The sequence below is a fragment of the Martes martes genome (genome assembly GCF_963455335.1).
Source record: "Martes martes genome assembly, chromosome: 9".
In the NCBI taxonomy this organism is placed as follows: Eukaryota; Metazoa; Chordata; class Mammalia; order Carnivora; family Mustelidae; genus Martes; species Martes martes.
In genome coordinates this window covers 118,347,791-118,359,970 of record NC_137896.1, presented here as the reverse complement: position 1 = coordinate 118,359,970, position 12,180 = coordinate 118,347,791, and the positions used below count along the sequence as shown (strand labels likewise).

General features: G+C 56.7%; 1 protein-coding gene across 2 annotated transcripts; it reads right to left on the bottom strand.

Annotated features, from left to right (window-relative positions):
* Positions 1-378: 378 nt before the first annotated feature.
* Positions 379-11,943, bottom strand: KHK (ketohexokinase). Of its 2 annotated transcripts, XM_080814591.1 has the most exons (9): positions 11,302-11,943; positions 7,746-7,862; positions 5,561-5,695; positions 5,237-5,371; positions 3,419-3,491; positions 2,706-2,852; positions 1,084-1,172; positions 780-937; positions 379-700 (listed from the first exon to the last, which is right to left on the bottom strand). In XM_080814591.1, exons 1-9 carry the CDS (start codon positions 11,391-11,393, stop codon positions 615-617), a joined length of 1,032 nt encoding a protein of 343 aa, XP_080670717.1. In that variant the 5' UTR covers positions 11,394-11,943; the 3' UTR covers positions 379-614. The 2 variants fall into 2 exon arrangements, with proteins under 2 accessions (XP_080670717.1, XP_080670716.1); XM_080814590.1 differs by lacking the exon at positions 5,561-5,695 and having other exon boundaries at positions 11,302-11,920.
* Positions 11,944-12,180: the final 237 nt, after the last annotated feature.

The window sequence follows — 12,180 nt, the reverse complement described above, 5'->3', positions numbered from 1 at the left end:
GCCGTGGGGACAGTCTCGGAGCCATCAGACTGCGGACTTGTGACAGCCCATGGGTCCAGAGGAGATTTTCTCATGGCTTGTTAATTTGGAAGGTTCCCTGGGTACAGGGAGACAAGTGTTCTCCCCAGCCAGGAAGGCCCAGGGTCTCTACCCATCCCCTGTGGCTCCTCTTCCCCAGAACCGGCTGGGTCTCTACCGAGGGCGTGGCTGGTGGCAAGTCGGGGGTGCTTCCCGCTGCTCTGGTGCGGGCCGTGGCCCCCCTCTCTGCCTCCACGGGGAGGTTCATTGGAGGAACAGAGAAAAAGAGGGTGAAGGGCTGTAGCATCAAAGCATCTGGCATCCCTAGCCGAGCAGTTTGGACACCAAGGACAGACAGACTGGCCGAAGGAAGCGGGCCCTGGGGCGGGAGGTTTATTTGCTCTGCAGCTCAGCGGAGATACCAGGACACAGGCAGAGCACCCCCTACCCCGCACCCCCAGCCTGCATCTGCCCAGGGGGTAGATGCCAGCGCAGATGCCAGGCTGCATGGAGGGGGGAAGAACGCAGTGGTGGCTGGGAAGGCGCCAGCCTCCAGGGAGGGGGTGCTCTGAGCCAGGGACCCCACCCCAGGGCGATCACACGATGCCGTCAAAGCCCTGCAGGCCGCACTTCCTGCCGGCCACCTGGCAGCCGAACCTCAGCGCCTCCTGCATACTGTGCCCTGGAGGGACAGAGGGCTGGCTCAGCCTGGTCCTCCGGGCAGGGGCGGACCTCCCCCGGCGCCTCCTGCGCGTACTCACCCTGGGACAGGCTGAAAATGACCGAGGCGTTGAAGGTGTCTCCGGCCCCCAGAGTATCCACCACCCGGGGTGGAGGGAAGGCATCTGAGTGCAGCAGCTGTCCATCGGGGCCCAGGGCATCAGCCCCCTCCTCAGCCCAGGCGCAGACAAGCACCGCCCTGCAAGACCTCCACTCAGCTGGGTGGGAAGCCCAGCCCTGGGGCCCAGCCTCGAGTCCCTCCTCAGGGCGGTGCCACCCCTGGCCCGGGTCCAGACTCCCTCACTCTGCACACCTAGGGCCCCTTCCTGGCTTCCCCCTACTCACCCTTTCCTCACACGCCCGTACAAGCCCCTCAGGGCCTCCCCCGCTGACCGGAACCCCAGGTGCTTGGCCACATCTTTGCTGACAAACACCTGCAAGCAGTGGACGAGAGGCTGACGGTCACCCTAACCTAGCCTGGCTCAGTCACTCACCACCAGTGGCCCAGCGTTGTCCCCGTATTATATGCCGCTCCTCCAACACGGCCGTCTAAATCCCCAACTTAGGAGCTCCCTGACCCACAGGAATGCGTGTTCATACTCGCTCAGGATGTACTGGAACACAGCCCGGTAACCGGGCACAAAAGCCCCTGGTTTATTTGGTCTAAGACCAACGAATTTCCCTGCAGCTGGAAACCCAGAGCGAACCTTGAGCGCCATCTTGCGGTGAGAGCCAGCATTTCCGAGTTACGCGTCCGGCTCTCAGGAGCGGTTTGCTTTGTTTTGTTTTCCTGATAAAAGTATTCCCGGTGCCTGGGTGGCTCAGTGGGTTAAAGACTCTGCCTTCGGTTCAGGTCATGATCCCAGGGTCTTGGGATCGAGCCCCATATCGAGTTCTCTGCTCAGCAGGGAGCCTGCTTCCTCCTCTCTCCCTGCCTGCCTCTCTGCCTACTTGTGATCTCCATCTATTAAATAAAATCTTTCTGCCTACTGCCTTCGGCTCAGCAAGGGAGCCTGCTTCCCCGCCTCTCTGCCTCTCTCTCTCTCTCTCTCTCTGTCAAATAAATAAATAAATCTTTAAAAACAAACAAAAAACAAACAAAAAAACTATTCCCTCCCGGTCTAAAATAAAGGGGCAGGGGCTGTAGAGCTCCCTCCACACCTTCTACATGTTAGAATCGCCAGAGAGAGTTTTGCTGAAAGATCCTTCAGCCGAGCTGCACCCCTACCACTCAGTTAAAAAACCAGGGTGTGGCTCAGGCATCCAAGCCACCGGGGAGGCCCAGCCAGCTTGGGTGATGACGCGAGGACGGTCCCGCAGAATTCACTTCCATCCCAGCATTACCCAAACTTACCTTATGCAAGTCCCCTTCCCATCCTCCCTCAACCCTGAGTGGCTCCCACAGCCTGCTACCCACCCCGGAGTTGGAGGACACCCCGGAGAACTGTCCTAGTCCCTCATTTGACAGAGGGAAGAGCTGAGGAGGTCCGGAGAGGAGACGCTCCCATGCGGGGTGCTCCGTGGCTAGCTAGTAGCCCTCTGGCTACTCTCACACTCACTGGGATGCAGAAATTTTGCTCCCTGGCCACCACTGAGGCCTGCAAGGGAATCCAAAGCTGGGGGCCTGCCTCTTTGACCTCCACCTGCCAATGACACCAAGCCATTCCAGGTGTGGTGGGCGTTCCCAGTAACCAAAGGAACGGCTGGTTCCTTGAAGACCTAAATGAGAGGTGCCTGGGCGGCTCAGGTGGTTGAGCGTCTGCCTTCAGCTCAGGTCATGATCCCAGGGTCTTGGGGTCGAGCCCTAGGCCAGACTCACTGCTCAGCGGGGAGTCGGCTTCTCTCTCTCCCTCTGTGCTCTCTCTCTCACTCTCAAATAAACACATTTCTTTAAAATCTTTAACAAAAATTTTTAAAACACCCAAATGAGCTGGATGTGGCAAGGGGAAGCCGCGTGGGCCACTCACCACATCTCCATAGCCAAACAGTTGGAACAGCTCCTCCCGGGGCTTCTCCACCTCCACAGACACGCGGATCTTCTGGCCCGGAGGCTGCGAGGCGTTGTGCTGTTCTATCCGCCGCAGCATCTTCACCTGCTCCGACGCGTTCCGGCCCTGCGGCGAGGCGGGGCGGGCCAGGTTGGCTCAGGACAATCAGGGCAGGCCCAGGCCTCCGGCTCCTCCCTCCCTCCCTGCGGAGACTCCGGGTCAGGCCGGATAGGGGCGCAGGGAAGCTGGGCAGGAGCTGCACCCCAAGTTTCCAAAATTCAGTAACAGTCATTGACCTTGGAAACCTTATTGACCAGTCCCCTGATTTCACCGAGGAGGAGATAAAGGAATAAAAGACCTTCCTAAGGATGCATGGTGAATTAAATGACAAGGCTAGGACTCGAACTCAGGATTTCTCCCAGTGTGAAGGAGGTGGGCAGCCCCTAAGGCAGAAAGCACAGATCTTGGCCAGGAGCCAGCTTCCTGCTTCTGGTGCCTACATTCTGCTGCGTGACCCCGAGTACGGTGCTTTCTGGGCCTTAAAACACAGAGCAAGATGGAGAGGGGATGGGGGGGGTTCGGAGTCATTGATCTTGAGGGTACTTCATGGGTCAAAAAAACTAAGAAGAAGGTGGAATACGGGGAGGGCTGGCGGGTGGAGTCCCTCAAGACACAGGTAGGGCAGGACTTGCCTCAATGTGGATCCACTTGAACCGGGTCAGGTCAACCTTTTCAAAGTCTGTAGCAGACACATCTGGCAGGTTCCTAAGTCACAGGACAGGAAGGAGAGAGAAGAGGCATGGTGAGGTCGACCAAGGTCGGGATCTCTAACTGGCCACCGGGGCCCCCATGCCTGGTGCCGCCTGCAGCATGGCCGGAAGCCGGATCTCCCACAAAGGCTTCTGAGGCTCAACTCTGGGACAGGCCCTTTCCAGGCTAACCTCCTGACCACTCCTTGCCCTACTCAGCTCCATCCAGACGGGGGTGGTCGGTGGGGGCAGCTGGAGGCAGTTTGCTAGGGTGTCCTTTGGGTATTAACTAAGTTGTGAACGCAAATGCAGCATGGGTCAAGATTCGGTTGAGCATGCTTTGGAGACCACATCTCCCAGAATACTCTAAGAGCACCAGGGACTACAATTCCCAGAATTCCCCCTTGCCAGCGGCACATCTAGCTCCCAGCAGCGGCAGCACCAGGGTTCTAGGTTTGGCAGCTCCACGTTGCAACCCTGAGGTCAAGGCTGATGCTTGAGGACAAGTCTATGTTTGGCCGACTTAGGTTTGGAGCCCCAGGAAGGGTTAGCCTTGACCAGAGACCTACTCCAACCTATGTCCTCCCCTCTACATTCTGCAGCTGAATCCATCTAATTAACTAGGTGTGTACCTGGGCCTTTTGGAGGCTGCTTGCCCATTGGTAAGTGGTCCAAACCCTCCAGCCTGCTGCAGTTGGAGGTAATGTGTGTGGATATCCCTGCACCAAGGCCAGTGAGCAACACATGTTTCTCCTCTGAGCTCCTCTCCTCTTCCTGTGAATACCCATGTGGTGTCCTTGATCAAAGTTGCAGATTGTTGCTTAATGGGCAGATGACTAGGACTGCCAAAGAGAAGGTCATTGCCAGCACATATGCCCACTCACTTATTCACTGGGACACAGGGAGCCCAGAGACCACTGGCCATAAAGTTTGTTCTAGTATAGTTGCCCCCTTTCCCCCAGATCCAGGAGTCATGTTAGGCATGAAGGGACACCCTGAACCCCAGGACTGCTGGGTGTGGACCATCTCAGCCCTAACATAGTTTCTGGCACACACTAGGTTCTTAGGAAACTAAACGTGTGGGATTCTTCAGGAGAGCATCTGGGACAGATGAGAAGGATCTGGGTCCACAGGGCCTCTCCCTGGTAGCTTGGGACTTTAAAGGGGATCCCTTCCCCCCGGTTAACATGGCATCTGATGGCCCTGGTCTACCTACCCAATGATGCCCTTCCCTCTGCTTCAGCGATGGCGTGAATTGTGTGTGGCTTTTGGCCTGGCTTCATTATGCAGGGAACTTTGTGGTGGGCTCATCTCTTCTGAACACCCAAACCCATCTCCTTGGTGCCATGCTGCAGGCTGGCAACTCTGGGGGCTGACCCCGGAAATTCCAGTGGGTTCCCATCAGGGCTTAAGATGGGTGGAATCCCATCTCCCATCCATCCCTCTCTCCTCAGAACAATTTCCCCCATACCCACTCCCGGGCTGCTGATTGACCAATTATGGAGGAATCACATCATGAATTATGTTTTGCACAGGCTTGCCTGCCCATCCTTGGTGTTGACCAAGGCCAAGTCATTGGAGCAAAGCACATCTCTTCCCACCTCACTTCTCCCCTAATTGAAAACAATTGAGAAATCACTGAACAGGTTGGCACGGGGACGATTTCTGGTACAAAGAGAGAGGTGGCTTGCCGGGATGCCCTGGTGGCAAGTGAGGGAACTGATTGGTGGGCTGTGCCAGGGCGAGGCCAGGGGGCCTTACGTGTCGTAGAGCACAATGGTGCGGGAGCCATTGGAGTTGTTGACGATGCAGCAAGAGCACGGGGTTTCCCCTCTGCTCTGCCAGGCCACCTGGGACACATCCACGCCCCGCTGCCTGAAGTCAGCCACCAGGAAGCTTGGGGTGGAGCCCGAGTCAGGGGAAGGGCAAGGAGACACCGATTAGAGCCTATAAGTGGCCTGGACCTCCTGCAGGGATGGGGAGGGGGTGCTGGAGCACGTGGGCCTCGGAGAGAAGAAGGGTCCTGTTCTGAGAGTTAGTGACGGCGACAGCGGCGGCTGGCAAGGCGCAGACCGGCATACAAACCTGTAGGCATGCAGGATGGTGCGGCTACCGGTGGCCTCGCTGATGATGACTGTGGAGATGGGGACAGAGCCCGTGGTCTGAGAGACTGTGTAGCGGAGGTCCACAGAATAGCGGCGGAGGTCATCCAGGACAAAACTGCCGGGATGGAGCAACCCGGGGTGGGGGGGAGGTGCGGCTCGACAAAGGTTTGGGGACTGGAGGGTCGGTGGCAGGGCCGCTGGGGACCCTGGAGGCAAGCGGAGGGGGCCAGGAAGGAACTGGAAACCACCATGCCGCCCCAGGCTGTGCAAGGGGGGCAGGAAAGGCAGGGGCGCATAGCCTGGAACTCAGTGAGAAAAACACCTAGGGACATTCTTTTAGAGCCTAATTGAAGTAAACTCCAACCCCGCACCTATCCCTTTGGTCTGACTCAAGCCAGAAAGGATGTGCTGAAGTCCATGGAACTGGATGGGATAGATCTGGGGCTGACAGCATGTACGCCCTGTTTGAACAAAGCAGGCGAGGGCACCGTGGCCAGTTTCATGCAAAGCCTAGGCAGAATTAATCATTACCAAGGTGGTACTTTGCCCCCCAGCTGCCCTCTACACACTCATCCTCTCCGTACTCTTCTCTGAAGGCCCCTGCCGTGCTGTGATTCCACACCCGCCTCCGTGATGCCCAGCCAGGAAGCGGTGCTGCCTTGGGGAGCCCACCCACAGCCCTCTCTCTCGCTGCTCGGTGAGCCCTCCAGGCAGAGAGCTGGCTCCCAGGGCCTAATGCTCCGCACAGTGGAGCCCCTGGTCCGGGACTCTTACCCCACAATCTCCTCCGATCAGAGGGAGCAGGAGGTGGCCCCTCAGGGAGACTGCACCCACAGAACAAGGGGGCCAGGCCATGTTTCCTGGCCCTCTCTGGACACAGTATCCTGGGACCACTAGTCTAGCCACCATCCTGGCCTTCCTCACTATGGCCAGACCCCACTTCGGCAACACGGAAGCTGGACAATACAGACCAAATTTGGACCAGCTCGGGGCATCACTCCTCATCTCACCCCTCAAGGATCCTTTAAATAGGAACTTCCCCAAAGCTCACCAACTACAGTTTGGTTTTCCAAATGCCTTTTTGCACACACAGTGCCTGGCACATGGCAGGGGCTCGTTAAATGTTTCTTGGACACGTGGGGAGAATCCGGAGTGGCCCACCTCCCAGCATTATTGTTGCATAGAGGGGAGTCCACTACCCGGAGTGAGAGCAACGGTCTGGCCTCTTGCCGGGAAGGAAGACAGCTACTGAAGAAAGTTAACAAGTGACCAGCCGTTGGCTCCAGGTTCCTCTGTCCCAGCTCACAGGAAAGGCCCTTGTCTCCTGATCTCTTTCGTGCCCATTCACCAAGAAAGGGAATCTGGCTGCAGCTCAGGGGGCTAGGCTTGGGCAGCAGACCCCCTGAAACCAGGGTTCAAAGGGCTGAGCTTCACAGGCCAGCAAGCTGGCAGCCTGCCCTAGTGCCCACAGTGGGCAAAGTGTGGGCCTCACCTCCTGATAAGCATTTGCTGAACTGGCAGTGCCAGGGGTCAAAGGGCTCTTGGGTCCCGGCAGCAGCCAACACAGAGAAAGTGTGGGGGCCTCACAGCTAGTGAGCTGAGGCCTGGGTCTGGGCCCAGTGTTAGCACGTGGCTTCAGGGTGTCCTCGGGCAGGGTGCTCTTGTGGCTTCAGTGAACAACAAGGACACGAGCACTCGCCCTGCCCCCTCAACGGGGAAAGGAACTGTGGGCCTGAACCCTAGGACCACGGAGGCTGGACATCCCCGGGGGAGGATGGGTACGGCGCGTCCCTGACTGCCTTCTGCTGCAAGCATAGCCAGGACCACGGGGAATGGAGAAGGGCAAAGTCATATCCAGCGCAGAGTCTGTTGGAAGCAAGGAAGGAAGAGGTGGGAAGCTGAGCAGGCTCTGGAGAGGGGCGGAGGCAACAGGCTGTGGAAACGACAGCTTTAACAGAGAGCATTAACACCTGAGCCGCAGATAAGCCACGCCGGTCTAGGATGCTGGTACTCTACTCCGCCCCTCCCACTCTGGATCCAGAGTTACCCCACACCCCATTTCTTACAGCCTGCCCTCCCCACCAAACCCCCCCTCCCCTGGGTCAAGACTTCCTTCTTTGCCCCCCACCCCGCGGGCAGGCCTTCCTGCTCCCTCCTCCACTCACTCGGCAACGTGGCCCGGGGCCAGCGAGCCCATGAAGGCACAGGGGGCTCCGAGCAGGGACAGGACGGTGCAGGAATTGGATGCGTTCCCTCCGCGCTGCCATCTTTGGGACAAGCACCTGCAAAACACACGGAGGGTCCCTGCAGCTCCGGCAGGCTGGGGCCAGGTGAAGCAAGGCCGGCCACAGCGCCCTGGGTAGGGCCCATGACATGTGTGAGCTGGGAGCTCTCCCTCAGAAAGCATCTCGCCCAGCCTTCTCATTTTCCAAGCACTCAGGTCCATCACAAAGGAGGGCTCCACTAGGGTGACCCCGTTCTCCCTTACGACGACCGGCCACTCCCAGAGGCACAGAGCTGCCGTACCTTCAGCCCCGACTGCTGGAGAGCTCCAAGTTCCTCCTCTCACAGCTGTCAGATCGGCTCCCTGCTCCCATCTCAGGGGAGACCGCTTCAAAAACTCAGGTTAAGATAAGTAAGACCAGGAGCAAAACTGGATAATGAGATCATTTAAGTGGGGGGTAGGGAGGGAAGGGGGAAGCTGACTGATGTAAGAATGTCAAAAGTTAAAGAGATTATTGGATGAAAACCAGTTTTTCTCCATTTTTTGGTTTCTTCTTTCTTTCAGCTTTATTGAACTATACTTGGCACGTAACATTCTGTAAATTTAAGATACACAGCGTGATTTGAAACGGGGATATTGCAGAATGATCACCACAGTAAGGTTAGTTAACACGCCATCTCATCACATGGTTACCTTTCTTCCTTTAGTTTTTCTCTGTCTTGACTGAAAATCTAACTCAGGTGTACGCTGACACTGCTTGGAGGCTGCACCCGCAGGGCGTTGAGGTTACCAACAACAAAACTATGACTTTGGCACATCAAAGCACTATCATGGTGTCTCCCTGTGCATCCACAATCCTGTGGGGTCAACAGCGCCTGGCTGCCAGTTCTGTTCTTCCAAAGAGAATACCTGTGGCCAGTTCCCATAAGAACCACTTATCAAGAGAAATTCACGAAGCAGAATTTTTAGGCTAAGTTATCCTGACAGAAAGACTTAATCCCGAAGTTCCCTTCGGTCTTGGGAAAAGGGGTCCATGACCTCACTGGGAAGGATACTAATTTGTAAAGGGACAAACATTTCATGAACTAGGAGCTTTAGAGAAATTTTCATGCAGATTAGAACAGGGGAGCTTCGTGGGACGTGACTGACTCGGGATCACATCCATAGTCAGGGATGGAGTGGCGATCCGAATCCCAGTGGCCTGACTCCACAGCCACAGCCATGCACTGTGTTGTGTCATTGTGAATAGAACGTCGTTAGCCTTCAGCTTGGATGAGGTTTCGAAGAGAGGGGCTGCAATTTTACTTTGTGGAAAGCCTTCAGCGTCACACTGATACCCAACTTCCTGTGCAGAAATGCCCTGCTGAGCATGAGCACACTTTCTGGAAAGCTCTTCTCAGCCTGGACTCTGGGAGGAAGGGTCATAACTCAGGGGTCTGGCTGAGTTCCAGGTGGTGGCTCCTGAGAGTCCCCAGATCCTAGGGAGCCCAGGACCCTGGGACAGGTGGGGCTGAAATGCCTGGGCAGGACTGGGTCCTCACTTGGGCTTGCTCTTCTAGGAGGCACAAGAGTCCAGGAGGTGGGCCAGGTGGGCTGGGCATGAGAGAGAGAGAGAGAAAGAGAGAGAGAGGTACCCTAAGGACAACCACACCATTCTGCAGAAGAGAAGAGCCATGGGTCTGGGGGAGGGGGAGGTACACCCTGAGAGCAGAGGGCATGGAGAATATGGTGGGAGGTCTCTTTAGAGATGCCCCAGTGCCCACCTTCAGAATGAGCCCATCTTGGGGCGCCTGGGTGGCTCAGTGGGTTAAAGCCTCTGCCTTCGGCTCAGGTCATGATCCCGGGGTCCTGGGATTGAGCCCCGCATCGCGCTCTCTGCTCAGCGGGGAGCCTGCTTCCTCCTCTCTCTCTCTCTGCCTGCCTCTCTGCCTACTTGTCTGTCAAATAAATAAATAAAATCTTTAAAAAAAAAAAAAAAAACCAGAATGAGCCCATCCTGGGAGCTAGCAGGATCTCCTTATCCTAGCCTCTCCAGGTAAGTAAGCTCAAAGGAATGGGCCTGCAGCTGTCGTTGAAAGTGGCACTCCATGCAGGGTCTTCCCGAGGCCCAACAGTCCTTGGGAGGACCTGCGGCCTTGGAACCCACACTGTTCTCTTGAGAGGAGGCCGAACTCCTCACTGTGCCTGCATCCTGCGCCCGGCTGGCTTGACCTACCTAGGTCTGCAAAGCAGCCTATCCCTGTACCCCTCCCCCACTGTCCCTGCTCCCCTGGCAAGGGCTCTAACCTCTGGCAAACAGAGCAGCCCAAAGCAAAGGGTCAATTCCATGAGATGGGCAGCAGCAAAAGGAGAGGGAGCTCAGGAGATGACAGGCGGCTGGAGTACTAGATTCCTATGAATTGTAATTACTGCTCTGCCACTCATTAACTATGTGGCCTTACAATAATTATTTAATTTCTCCACAGAGGTAGTTGCTTCCTCATCTGTAAGAAGACGATTTGACTGATCCTTACACATTTCCCATGGGCTGCTGTAAGGAAAGTATGGGACCGTGCTGGGCGGACCCAGAGCTTGCAGACTACCGGGGTCTCTCTCCTCAATTAGAAGAGGGAGAATTGGATATGGCTATGAATGCTAGAGTGTCCTGAGTTCAACCTTGAACTAGCCTTTTATCCAGTTCTTGGCTGAGAAAACTGAGAGCCAAGCAGCAATTGTCGGGATTCTAAGCACTAGACAGCACCAAGAGAAAGACCTGGATTCCGCCCCAGAGAAATGCTCTTCTGGGATTACAGTGCAATGGTGAGGTTCTTATCAAGAGTAAATATAAGGGCCAACGAGTGACTCTTCGACTTCTACCAGACAACCAAAAAGGATGTTGTTCATTGATTTTGTAAAAAGGACTTCTGGTAAACCCTTGGAATTTAGCACCAGGGAAACGTTGGTCATGGCGCATGAACCAGCTCTATCCATAACCTACAGAAGTTCTAAATTTGCCTCTAGTGCCAGCAAGCCCTGAAGCTAGAGTGAAGTTCAACACCATGGTTTGAGGTGTCCTTGCACTCCATCTGTGCATACTTATCATTGTAAGCTATCTCAAAATTTATTTAAGAAACTGATGAGATATACGTAGTAGATAAGTTAGAAGTGACCGCTGGTGAGAGACAAGTTCGTTGGTCTTTTGGTTAAAAAGAAAGAAGCTGGTCCTGCCCCTTATTAGTTACATGCCCTTGGATAAATCACTTCATCTCTAAGGAGCTTCTAAACTTGGATAATGATTCCTGAGACGGAAACTGGCCAGCACAGTGCTATCCAAAGCCTGGGTCTTACTATTAACGGCCTCAATTCTTTCCCCAGGTCCTCTGAGGCGGAGGGCACGGGACACCAGCTCCCGAGGCTGGCCTCGGCTCCGCAGACCTGGGGTTGGGGTCTTGGGTGCAGGGCTCAAACGCCGGGCTGCAGCGGCCCCAGGGGTCTCCGAGGGGCCCGGGCGCCCCTACCTGCTGTCCGTGTCCTCCTCCGGGTACTTGTCCACTACATTGATGACGTCCAGCACCACCAGCCCCACGCACAGGATCTGCTTGTTTTCCATGAGGCTGCTCCCGGAGCTTTCTGCCCGCCTGGCTGACGGGGCTCCTCCTGGCCTCTGCCTCTTATCCCAGAGGATTGTGCCCCTGCTCCTGGGGCTGACTTGGCTCCTCCTCTGCGTCCCGAGCTCCTCCCCCAGGGAGCCTCCTGCAGCCTCCTGCAGGGAATGGAGCAGGGCCCTTGCTCCTCACGCCCACGGATTCAAGCGGGCCTAGGAGCGCAGACCCCGAGGTCTTGGTCTCCGGCTTCCCCTTAGCAGGTGGCGTGGCCCAGCAGATGGCAACGCCTCCCACTTCTCGGCCTCAGTTTCCTCACTTATCAGACAGGCTCGGAGCTAATGCAAACCTCTCTAAAGCGCAGCTAGGCCATCTTCTGAATGCAAAAAAAGGGCAGTACTAAGGCACCCCTGCCCCTCCCTCTCCTGCACGGGTGCCTCGCACTCCAGGCCCTAGACCCACAGACCTAAGCCGGGCCTCGCAGCCGCGGCCCGACCCTTTCAGCCCCAGCTGTCGCTCGCGCCGTCTGCGCCCCGCCCCCGAGGCCCAGCCAGTCCCAGCTCGAGGCCCCGCCTCCGTCGCTGAGCCGCGGGGGCCGCTAGGTGAGGGGCGGCGGTCACGTGACGGGAGTCGGCCCCCAGGTCCCCCTGGCGGACGCCGGCGGAACGGGCATTCGGCATTCGGCGGAGGAGGGCCGCGCACTGCGCCTTTCTGCGCGGGCGGGTGCACAGCGAGTGCTCGCGGAGCCACCGAGCGGGGAGATGGGGCGACCACGACAGGGAACCGAGGGCTCCC

What these genes read in the sequence shown, in the direction of transcription:
- KHK (XM_080814591.1), bottom strand. Translation starts at nt 11,393, where the DNA reads ATGGAAAACAAGCAGATCCTGTGCGTGGGGCTGGTGGTGCTGGACGTC. An exon ending in TACGGGCGTGTGAGGAAAGG is followed by an intron (nt 938 to 1,083) that starts GTGAGTAGGGGG and finishes GAGGTCTTGCAG; the next exon opens with GGCGGTGCTTGTCTGCGCCT. An exon ending in CATTTTCAGCCTGTCCCAGG is followed by an intron (nt 701 to 779) that starts GTGAGTACGCGC and finishes CTGTCCCTCCAG; the next exon opens with GGCACAGTATGCAGGAGGCG.